Source organism: Salvelinus alpinus, chromosome 23, assembly GCF_045679555.1.
Source record: "Salvelinus alpinus chromosome 23, SLU_Salpinus.1, whole genome shotgun sequence".
In the NCBI taxonomy this organism is placed as follows: Eukaryota; Metazoa; Chordata; class Actinopteri; order Salmoniformes; family Salmonidae; genus Salvelinus; species Salvelinus alpinus.
In genome coordinates, this window is record NC_092108.1 from 40,949,529 (window position 1) to 40,960,944 (window position 11,416).

Sequence of the window (11,416 nt, forward strand, 5' to 3'; positions counted from 1 at the left end):
GAGTACTCAATTGTTATAGGTTTCTCATAAGTCATTACTCCAAGTGCTTGACATACGTCACTTTGAAGGGGGCACCCGGTGCTTAATCAGATCCCCTCATGGCTGCGTTCCAGTAGGTCGACATGCTTGATTTCACAACGCCTAGATAGGTGTTTATCAACTCCGGTAACCACATGATATAGCAATCTGATCCCTGACATAACCTTTGGTTGAGGCAATACAACAAATCCTTCACTAGCACGTGTTCATGTAGATTGCAACTCAACAGAGAAAGTGAGTGTACACTTACAAATCTCAAGTGGTCAAGTGAAAACAAAGACGAGAGGTGGCGCTCGTTACATGATCGGATTTTACTGGACGGTCACCAGGGTTTACAAACAAGGCAATGTGACCTTCAGGGGCAACCTCACCACAAGGGCAGGTCAGAGCTAAGCCACTTGTGGTCATGATGAGTCCCATTCACTGAAACAGTGAATTCTCAATAAGCTCACATGCGATCAGACAGAGCAGTTCAAAGGAGAGAAAGGAACTAGTTAGCTAAAAGAAGATGGACCCAGAAAGCAATTTAGAAAAACAACGGGTCACTTCAAAGACCTTGACCCTATAATAGAAACTGCAGAGATTTTCACATTGTGTATATTTTGGGATGTGAGCACTGTCGGACCTGGCGAAGATCTGTTTCTGAGCAATACGTTGTCACTAAAGAAGTGAATTGGGAGCATAGACAGTGTGCAGGCTTTTCTGTTCATTCAAAGTATTATTTGAGCCCGGCACCTGAGTTCAGGATGTGCGTATGACCACAAACTGTCTTTTCTACAGGACCAGTTTGTTTACGTAAAAAATGATGCGACAACATTTCACATATCTGTGCGTTATAAAAACATTTTTATTCATCCCCAACATTGAGTAAAGGATAAGGGGAGAGATTGAGATGGCGGGAAGAGAGAGATTGCTTGGTATACCTCTCCTCAGGCTCGCTCTCTAACATTAGCAGCGAGTCTCGTAGATGCCACTTCGGCCAATGTAGCGCACCCATTTGATAACATCATGGTCACTGTAGTTCAGCTTGGACTCAAACACCTTCAAGTAACGCACCTTCAGCCCAGAGGGGGCAAACGGAACCTGCGGGGGACAAAGATATCCAGGTTAGGAGTTGTATGCAACTGCATATTAATACGGTAAGCTGAAATGCTCAATTATCATTGCGTGTGACTACAGCCATACCTCAAAGTTCATGGAGATGGGAGGACGTGCCCACTTCTTCTTATCGTTGGTGGGCAGCAGCTCGATTTCAGCACTGATCTGAGACTCCTTCATCCCAGCCATGCGCTTAATCCTACACGCAGGAAACAAACATTCAACATCGGAAAGGGCCATTCAAAATTTAAAAAAGGGGATACCGTGATGGAGCTGGTTGACATAACTCACTTCCATACGATGGCGTTCTCGCTGGCCTTGTACTTGGCCTTACCCTTCATGCAGATCACCTGGACACCGCTGGTGTTGAGCGGCGTGGGAATGCGCACCTGGAGCAACGGTAAACAAGTCATAACATGATAAAGTCTCATGCAGCAGACTAAACGTGAACTTGTAAGAACAACTGCAATTAACAGACCGAGCATAAACAAAGGGTTATGATACAAAACATACTAACTTCAAAAAGAGTACAATTTACCCCAAGATTGCATGAAAGACCAGTTTCACAAACAAACTGACAGAACACCACAATCTAAAAAAAAAAAATGAAGAGGCTGAATAACTACCTCAATTTTCTGGGCCAGTAGCGAGGGTTTGAAGTTGGACTTGATGACCACTTTGACCTCCAGCTTGGTGCGGCCCACCTCCCGGACCAGCGGAATGACTCGGAAAGGTAGGATGATGTCTTTAGTGGTTCGGTATCTAGACGCAGGGATAAAACCACGTCAAACAGACACACGCCATCCCCCCGATGGCTCAAACTCATTAGACACAATGCACACAGACAAAGCGACAGGACTTACAAATACAAACATGTCAGCCCATGCACAGGGTCAATATAGGTTTGAAGTTTAGCACTTACCTCATGAGCTCATACTCTCCATCAGGGGGGATGAAGCTGATGCTGCGCTCCGAGTCAAACTTACTGAGACGCACACACTGGTTGAACGTACAGTCGTCGATGGCTATGGACTGCTTACCACTGGTACTACAGGGTCAGAGGGAGAAGAGAGTTGAACGTCTATCCGCGTATACACACCCGGTCATATTGACACAAACACACAAACCAGTCATTTAAACGCACTGTTCTACATGCCCCACATCCTAATACAACACCACAGAAACACAATACATACACAAAAAAGGGACACCGTGGCTACCACAACACAGCAACCCTGTGGATGCTAACCATTTCCATCACTGTCAAAGACTGGGTCAGGGTTAAGGGTCAAGCGGGTAAACTAACAACACTCGGTAATGACTAAGAAATAAACAACCAATTGGGCAGTCCACTAAAGATTTGAGGAGGCAAGTCAGATTTGTATCAATTAGCAGTCACACTGGTTGACTGCCTAAGCACAAATGAATACAGTAATTCCATTAAATATTGGAGCCTCCTCAAATGCTTAATAAAGCAGTCACAATAAATGGCACGATAGCCAAGACAGCGGGACATATGGAGGTAAGGCCAGACATCAATACAGTACCTCCCTCCTCCCCCTAAATCACTGAGGTACAGCACAGAAAGAGAGAAAGGAGACATCGAAAGGAAAACAAATTGTAAGCCTTAAATTGAAGTCTTAGTCCAGGGACTGACAGTTAGGGCAGTAAACTGTCTGAAAAAAAAAAAAAAAAACTCTACTGTACACAGAAGGTTAAGTCAGAATCAACACAATTGCCCATCAGTCTGAAATGTCTAAGTTGAAAATCAATACAAGACATACATTTTTGTATCCAATTCTGCAGCAAAAGTCTTATATTTAGCCCCACCCCTTTAATGTCAAGCTCTGTCCAGGGTTGGAGTGAATTGCTTTTCCACTCAGAAACTAAAGCAAAATTCAAATTCTCCTCATGAAATGTGCAATTTCAGTATACTTCCTGAAACTAAATGGAATCTACCCCCAACCCTGGCTCTGTCCAAACAGCCACTCTTACTCACCTCTTTCCCGCCTCATTAGTGACCCCGCCTTTACCCGCCTTATCAATTACAATTTTGTCGTTCATGCCAAATTTGCACTCTGGCATTCCGCTCAGGTAGCTCTTCATTACCACACGGCCGGACACGTGGGCGCTCAGGACCTGACCTGGATGGGGTAAAATTGAAAGGGTCAATCACTAGGAAACAACATTACTCCTACAACTCCCCAAGATACTTTTCCTCTTAGCATATTCAACAGGACAACTGTTTAGGCCGTTTACGTTCAAGCGTTATGACCATCATTCACCTTGAGGCGACATGAGCAGGTTGACACTCTCCAGCACATCCAAGAAGATCTCATTGCGTCGATACTTGATGCCTTCGCGACGCCAGCCAATCTGCCCGGTTACCTGACTAGTGATCTGAGACTGCTCTTCCTTTGTCTGGAAAAGGAGAGAGAAAGATCAACAGGATATCAAGTGGAAAAAAACAGTGTACGGTTGCAACCAGGCCTAATGTCCAAAATAGAACTGAAATGAACAGCCCATACCAAATGAGGCTCATCATTACCTGATGCTGCATCCGGCCGTGTCCACAATCCCAGAGAGAGAAAAAGAAGAGTCAAAAAACAGATTGCCCACAGTTCTGCTAAAGAGCTCATCGCAGAGCGTTACGGCAGTGACACGGAGATACTTGTCATCCTCACCTGGCCCTTGATGCCCTGCTGAGTGATGAAGGTCTTCAGTGCGCCCGTCTCAGAGTTCTGGGGATACCCGAAATCCAGGATCTCTGCACAAAACAAAGAAACCAAATGATGAACAGGGTAAGAGAGGAAACAAACAGGAAAAATAGATAAATGGCATAAGAGTGAGAAATTTGGTCAGCCACAGTTACCGTCGAGCAGCTCGTAGATCAGCACAAAGTTGTTCTTGATGTTCTCCTCGCTGATCTTGCCAAAGTAGGAAGCCATGACATCACACATCTTGTAGAGGAACTCAAACACCATGGCGGCGTTGACGTTCTGCTTGGTAACCACTGCCAGCCAGATGTTGGAACGCTTGACATGGAAGAAGCTGGTACGTGCAATGTTGGTCACTGGAGAGCGCACCTGCTGCCGGGCATGGATCACATTCACACGGAACGCGTCCACCGCGTTGCGCCTGAGAAAAGAAGGTAGAGCAAGCAGTGATGCCAACTTAGCAATTTTGTTGCTAGATTGAGCAACTTTTCAGACTACCCTGGAAACTCCCCCCCTCCCCCCCCAAACAGCACCAAGCAACAAATTTAGCTACTTTAAAAAATATTTTAAAAAAATCGAACTTTTTGCAACTTTTGAAAAGTGGCTCAAATGCTAAAATGCACACATTTTCCCTCTAAATGACACAAAAACGATTTTCTCTGTCACACACTCAGTCACAACACACGTGCCTGGCTGCAAAAGTGCATTGTGAGTGACGTCAGCAGCAGGCGCTCAGCTCGTGCCCAGGCAGCAGCAGGCCAGCAGCAATTTCAGCAAATTGCAAGTCATTGTTGGCTGACTACAGCAGTATTACGGGTTCGACGAGCCAAACCCAATGAATATAGTTGGTCACGAATGTTTGATCTTGAACAGAACTTACAACATCAATCAACATGTCTCAATCAAAATTGTACAGCCAGAAGTACAGAAAATAGTTGGAGTCTGTGCCTGAACAAATGTCAAATCATATTTTTTGCCGAGATGGCCAGTCAATTTGAGTAATGTTATTGTGTATTCTACGTAATGACGCAGTTTTACGTTATCACATCATCATTTAGCAACTTTTAGCAACAAATCAACCTGCCTCTAGCAACTTACCCTGAAAATTATTTGGCAACACAGAGCAAGGAAGAGAAGGAGTGCTTTCATGTTATGAGTAAATGTGGAAGAGTATGTACCTCCATCCGCAGTTGATCAGAACAAAAGCAAACTCATAATACGCTCTTGGTTAATAGTACACACACATCAGTAGTGTGTATAAATGACTACTGTCTCCCTGGGACTTTCAGAGAGATAGTCAACTGTCAAACATTTGTCAACTACACTACCTACCATATTCTTTTTTCCAGACCTTCTACTTGACATTCAAGTTCCTGGTAGAATATAAAAGACTATTGCCACCCCCAAAACTAGTAACCCTCCGAACATCCTAATAGTATGCTTTGCTGACAGCACATATTAACTTGTCTGAGAACTGCGAGATGACTGAATCTCCCAAACTGACTTGACCATTCCGGCACTGATAGAGCAATATTTTACTTAGAGGGTGAAGATTAGTGGGAAGATTAGTGGGAAGGTTAGAGTGCTTTAGAGATCTGGTGTGGATGTATAAATAACTGAAGGGTTTACTACAGATGAGAAAGCATGTCCAGACAAGACATGAGTCCCAATCAGTGATGTTCAAGATTCAGGAATACATTCCCAGGTGCAGGGTCTACAACTTCTGTGAGCTTGACAGTGAAACTGACATTGACCATAACGCTACTGCCTAGTAGTTTATCATACCTTTATTCATTTGAAACCAGGACAGATTCTGGGAACCAGTTCCCAGAAATACAAATCTCTGGAACCAATTTCAGATGAGGGACTCTGCAGAGCCAGACTCAGCACTAGCCAGCCTCTCCCCATGAGAGTAGACAAAGAGAGATGGAGGTAGGGACAGAAGGGGCCTTACATGATCATTTAACAGGGTCTGTTTATCTGTTTTTTAGAAAGCAATGTCCAGTAAGGAGGGAAGAGATACTAGTGGGTAAGGGGAGGACAGTAGATGCACCTCAGAGGCATTGGTTGGTTGCAGTAATTGAGTTTGTGTTCTTTGGTCACTGATATGTCAGGTGACATGATGAAAGGGTCATCAGGTAGTTGCTGTCGGTCAGAGGACATGCATTGGGAGTCACTGATTGGTTACCATGGGTCAGGGGACATGCTTGATAGGCTGGTGCATGCTTACCTATTTCTACAGTGGTCAAGATGGACATATGGAGGAAAATGGCAGAAGGATAAATATGTAGAGGGATGATATAAAGGAGGAGAGAGACAAGAATGTACACAAATACATTTGTGCATGTACACAGATTGAGTAACATGGTGTTTAAAAGGCCATACCACTGTAGTAAACAGCCAAATGCAGTCTAAATCAGTTAAATTATTTACTTTTTCCACCAATAGTGGTTGAATTGAAGAGTGTGTGGAGTCTAATCTAAGGCAACTTGAATGCGTCAACAAATCTTGTATCTGGAAAATCTTGGCATTATTTTGCAGTGCCAAGCAAGATCATCAACCCTAGATGTAGTGGTGAGGTTAGATAGCTGGGTGAGAAAATCTAATCAAATGTTCAAATATGCTTCCTAAACTGACAGCGAAATGCTTACTTACGGGCCCTTCCCAACAAAGGAGGGAAAAAGGGAAATGATTGAAAAATAATGACACGAAGAATAAATGCACAACGACTAACGATAACTTGTCTAAATACACGGGGTACCAGTACCAAGTCGATGTGCATGGGTACGAGGCAATTGAGATATATGTACATACTGTATCTAGGTAGGGATTAAGTGACTAGGCAACAGTATAGATAAACAGTAACAGCAGCGTATGTGATGAGTCAAAAGAGTTCATGCACCCTCGACAACTACTGTGATTATTATTATTTGACCATGCTGGTCATTTATGAACATTTGAACATCTTGGCCATGTTCTGTTATAATCTCCACCCGGCACAGCCAGAAGAGGACTGGCCACCCCTCATAGCCTGGTTCCTCTCTAGGTTTCTTCCTAGGTTTTGGCCTTTCTAGGGAGTTTTTTCTAGCCACCGTGCTTCTACACCTGCATTGCTTGCTGTTTGGGGTTTTAGGCTGGGTTTCTGTACAGCACTTTGAGATATCAGCTGATGTAAGAAGGGCTATATAAATACATTTGATTTTAAAAAAGGGTTCACGCATTGGCTACTGCAGAAATCATGCATTGTCTAAGACCTGATACAACAGTCATTATCCCCAAGATGACCTAGCTATTAGCTCAGTTAGTTATTTTGTTTGGTGGGTGCACTGTGCTAATGACCCAATGAGCACATGACCTAAGGCGTAAGTTCAATGCCTAAGTACACTGCTCAAAAAAATAAAGGGAACACTTAAACAACACAATGTAACTCCAAGTCAATCACACTTCTGTGAAATCAAACTGTCCATTTAGGAAGCAACACTGATTGACAATAAATTTCACATGCTGTTGTGCAAATGGAATAGACAAAAGGTGGAAATTATAGGCAATTAGCAAGACACCCCCAAAAAAGGAGTGATTCTGCAGGTGGTGACCACAGACCACTTCTCACTTCCTATGCTTCCTGGCTGATGTTTTGGTCACTTTTGAATGCTGGCGGTGCTCTCACTCTAGTGGTAGCATGAGACGGAGTCTACAACCCACACAAGTGGCTCAGGTAGTGCAGTTCATCCAGGATGGCACATCAATGCGAGCTGTGGCAAAAAGGTTTGCTGTGTCTGTCAGCGTAGTGTCCAGAGCATGGAGGCGCTACCAGGAGACAGGCCAGTACATCAGGAGACGTGGAGGAGGCCGTAGGAGGGCAACAACCCAGCAGCAGGACCGCTACCTCCGCCTTTGTGCAAGGAGGTGCACTGCCAGAGCCCTGCAAAATGACCTCCAGCCGGCCACAAATGTGCATATGTCAGCATATGGTCTCACAAGGGGTCTGAGGATCTCATCTCGGTACCTAATGGCAGTCAGGCTACCTCTGGCGAGCACATGGAGGGCTGTGCGGCCCCACAAAGAAATGCCACCCCACACCATGACTGACCCACCGCCAAACCGGTCATGCTGGAGGATGTTGCAGGCAGCAGAACATTCTCCACGGCGTCTCCAGACTCTGTCACGTCTGTCACATGTGCTCAGTGTGAACCTGCTTTCATCTGTGAAGAGCACAGGGCACCAGTGGCGAATTTGCCAATCTTGGTGTTCTCTGGCAAATGCCAAACGTCCTGCACGGTGCTGGGCTGTAAGCACAACCCCCACCTGTGGACGTCGGGCCCTCATACCACCCTCATGGAGTCTGTTTCTGACCGTTTGAGCAGACACATGCACATTTGTGGCCTGCTGGAGGTCATTTTGCAGGGCTCTGGCAGTGCACCTCCTTGCACAAAGGCGGAGGTAGCGGTCCTGCTGCTGGGTTGTTGCCCTCCTACGGCCTCCTCCACGTCTCCTGATGTACTGGCCTGTCTCCTGGTAGCGCCTCCATGCTCTGGACACTACGCTGACAGACACAGCAAACCTTTTTGCCACAGCTCGCATTGATGTGCCATCCTGGATGAACTGCACTACCTGAGCCACTTGTGTGGGTTGTAGACTCCGTCTCATGCTACCACTAGAGTGAGAGCACCGCCAGCATTCAAAAGTGACCAAAACATCAGCCAGGAAGCATAGGAACTGAGAAGTGGTCTGTGGTCACCACCTGCAGAATCACTCCTTTTTTGGGGGTGTCTTGCTAATTGCCTATAATTTCCACCTTTTGTCTATTTCATTTGCACAACAGCATGTGAAATTTATTGTCAATCAGTGTTGCTTCCTAAGTGGACAGTTTGATTTCATAGAAGTGTGATTGACTTGGAGTTACATTGTGTTGTTTAAGTGTTCCCTTTATTTTTTTGAGCAGTGTAGTTACATTGAACCCCTAACAGATTCATCTTCCCAACTTACTTCAGGCCAACCAGGTGGACACCACTTGCCATCTCCCTCTTCCCTTATGACTGCATTGTAATAGAATCTCCATAACGCCCCAAACCAATTACCACTTCACTTACCCTATATCATCGCGGTAGACTCGGGAGATAAGGACCTCCCCTTTGTGGTTGTAAATGAACAGTCCTCCGATCATCGTGGCTGTTCCTTAGTCCAAACTGGCCATGATGAAAACGAACTCCGTCTGATTGAGAGGGTGATATTACATTTCACCAGGTCAAAATCCCGGTACATGCAAATGTATTTGACGAATGAAGATGATTCTGAATTACCCAGATATCAAGGATGTTTTCAGCAGAGTATCCTATTACTCCCCCCCACAGTGGTGAATAAGTCCGTCACAATGGTGATGTACACACACACATCCTAAAGTAGGATTCATGCTGGGTAGGTTAGATGTATAATGGTAAATATTAAAAGGTAGTCAATGTTACAAAAATCCAGTAGTAGCTAGCTATGACTATGGGAGTGGATTCAGGTTCATATGGAGGGTTGCTGGTATTGGGAAAAGGAATAGACAATTTCCTGATTATGCCAAGTGTGGGCCAATTCATATGTTATAGTTTATAATATGTTGAGGCGTATGAATACTATGAAATGAAAGACATGCCTGGAATTCTAGCGGTGTGTGACTTCCTGTTACTGTTATAGTACTACCGTAGAACAGAAAGTAGGACAGTTTCCCAATTCCAGCACAAAATGGATTTACTTATTAACTGGACACACACATAGCTGGATTAGCAAATTAATTTCCCATCCACGAAAGGGGAATGTTGTTAGTGTTCGCTGACATGGTGTGCATGAAGTCACTAAGCGGTTTAATTGCTATTTTATTGCCCCAAGATGTCTGCTTGCCTGACCGGAAAAGATAGCTAACCATCTCGACAAGTTCATACATTGTTGATATTCTCCTTACCTAACGTTAGTTACGCGTTCAGATTTAACTTTGGTGGCTTGGGAAAAATACGATGGGGAGTTAACCAACTATTGAGCTGCAGAACTAGGAAAACTAGTTAGCAAGGTAGTTAGTTAACTAGCAAAATAGACATAACCTAGCCAGCCTAACAATTGGCTAACTATTGCCTAGCTTTTATAAACGGTAACGTAAACTAGCTATACCGTTTTTACTGTTAAATATGCTGAGATTTGTCTTCAATAGAATTATAATCTTACCGGAGTCTTCTGTCACACCTAGGTTCACGCCCCTTTTTTCTCAGAGATATTTCTTGGTCACACACGCCAGGTAATTATGCTGCTCCCACTCATCTAAATCAGCTGACCACCGTCTAAGAACATAGAGATGGATCTGATAATAGCCCGGAAGTAAATCCGCACTTAAAGCCATATTTCAAAATGTTGCACATTGAATACATGGAGCAGGGAGGAAAAAACGCATTAAAACACGATTTAAATTAACTTTCGTTATGGCTGTGGTCGCAACCACTCAATTAATACGTCTCATGAAAGTGGGTACCTATTGTCGTTTTTTCACAGGTCCAATTTCCCCCCATTTATGTCTCTCTACAGCAACCATATTATTGGCAGCCCTGGTGTGAAGGGGAGGAATGACCGTAATATGACGCTAAATATTTTGATGTGTAACTTGGCATCCCATATTAAATAAACTGAAATAAAAGATCCCAAAAATGTTCCATATGCACAAAAAACGTATTTCGCTCAAATTGTGTGGTCAAATTTGCTTACTTCCCAGTTAGTGAGTAGGTCTCATTTCCCACGATAATCCACCCACTTGACAGGTGTGGTACATTAAGAAGCTTATGAAACAGCATGATCATTACACAGGTCCACCTTGTGCTGGGGACACGAAAAGGCTACTAGCATCTGCGATTGTAACAACAAAATATCCCAAGTTTTGAGGGAGCATGCAATTGGCATGCCGACTGCAGGAATGTCAACCAGAGCTGTTGCCAGAAAAATGAATGTTTATTACTCTACCATAAGCAGCCTCCAATGTCGTTTTAGAGAATTTGGCAGTATGCCTAACCGGCCTCCACCGCAGATAACGTGTCACCACGCCAGCCCATGACCTCAACATCTGGCTTCTTCACCTGCGGAATCCTCTGAGACCAGCTGATGAAACTGGGTTTGCACAACCGAAGTGTTTCTGCACAAACTGTCAGAAACCGTCTCAGGTACTCATCTTCATGCTTGTCATCCTCACAAGGGTCTTGACCTGACTGCGGTTCGGCGTCGTAACCGACTTCAGTGGCCAAATGTACACATTCGATGGCCACTGGCACGCTGGAGAAGTGTGGTCTTGGATGAATCCTGGTTTCAACTGTACCGGGCAGTTGTGTGGGTGAGCGGTTTGCGATGTCAACATTGTTCCCAATGGTGGGGTTATGGTATGGGCAGACTTAAGCTACGACAACGAACACAACTGCATTTTAGCAATGACAATTTGAATGCACAGAGATACTGTGACGAGATCCTGAGCCCCATTGTCGTGCCATTTATCCACCGCCATCACCTCAACATAATGCAAGGATCTGTACACAATTCCTGGAAGCAGT

At 44.5% G+C, this 11,416-nt stretch overlaps 1 protein-coding gene across 1 annotated transcript; it reads right to left on the bottom strand.

The window, feature by feature from the left end:
- Positions 1-868: 868 nt before the first annotated feature.
- On the bottom strand, positions 869-10,193 carry LOC139551010 (AP-2 complex subunit mu-A-like). The gene is made up of 12 exons (XM_071362341.1): positions 10,056-10,193; positions 8,945-9,066; positions 4,010-4,275; positions 3,822-3,904; positions 3,686-3,691; positions 3,423-3,558; positions 3,137-3,281; positions 2,060-2,185; positions 1,764-1,899; positions 1,429-1,526; positions 1,225-1,336; positions 869-1,122 (listed from the first exon to the last, which is right to left on the bottom strand). The coding sequence occupies exons 2-12, from the start codon at positions 9,016-9,018 to the stop codon at positions 988-990; spliced, it is 1,317 nt and encodes a 438-aa protein (XP_071218442.1). The 5' UTR covers positions 9,019-9,066; positions 10,056-10,193; the 3' UTR covers positions 869-987.
- Positions 10,194-11,416: the final 1,223 nt, after the last annotated feature.

What these genes read in the sequence shown, in the direction of transcription:
- LOC139551010 (XM_071362341.1), bottom strand. Translation starts at nt 9,018, where the DNA reads ATGATCGGAGGACTGTTCATTTACAACCACAAAGGGGAGGTCCTTATC. An exon ending in CCTGCTCATGTCGCCTCAAG is followed by an intron (nt 3,282 to 3,422) that starts GTGAATGATGGT and finishes TACCCCATCCAG; the next exon opens with GTCAGGTCCTGAGCGCCCAC. An exon ending in GAGAACGCCATCGTATGGAA is followed by an intron (nt 1,337 to 1,428) that starts GTGAGTTATGTC and finishes TCCTGCGTGTAG; the next exon opens with GATTAAGCGCATGGCTGGGA.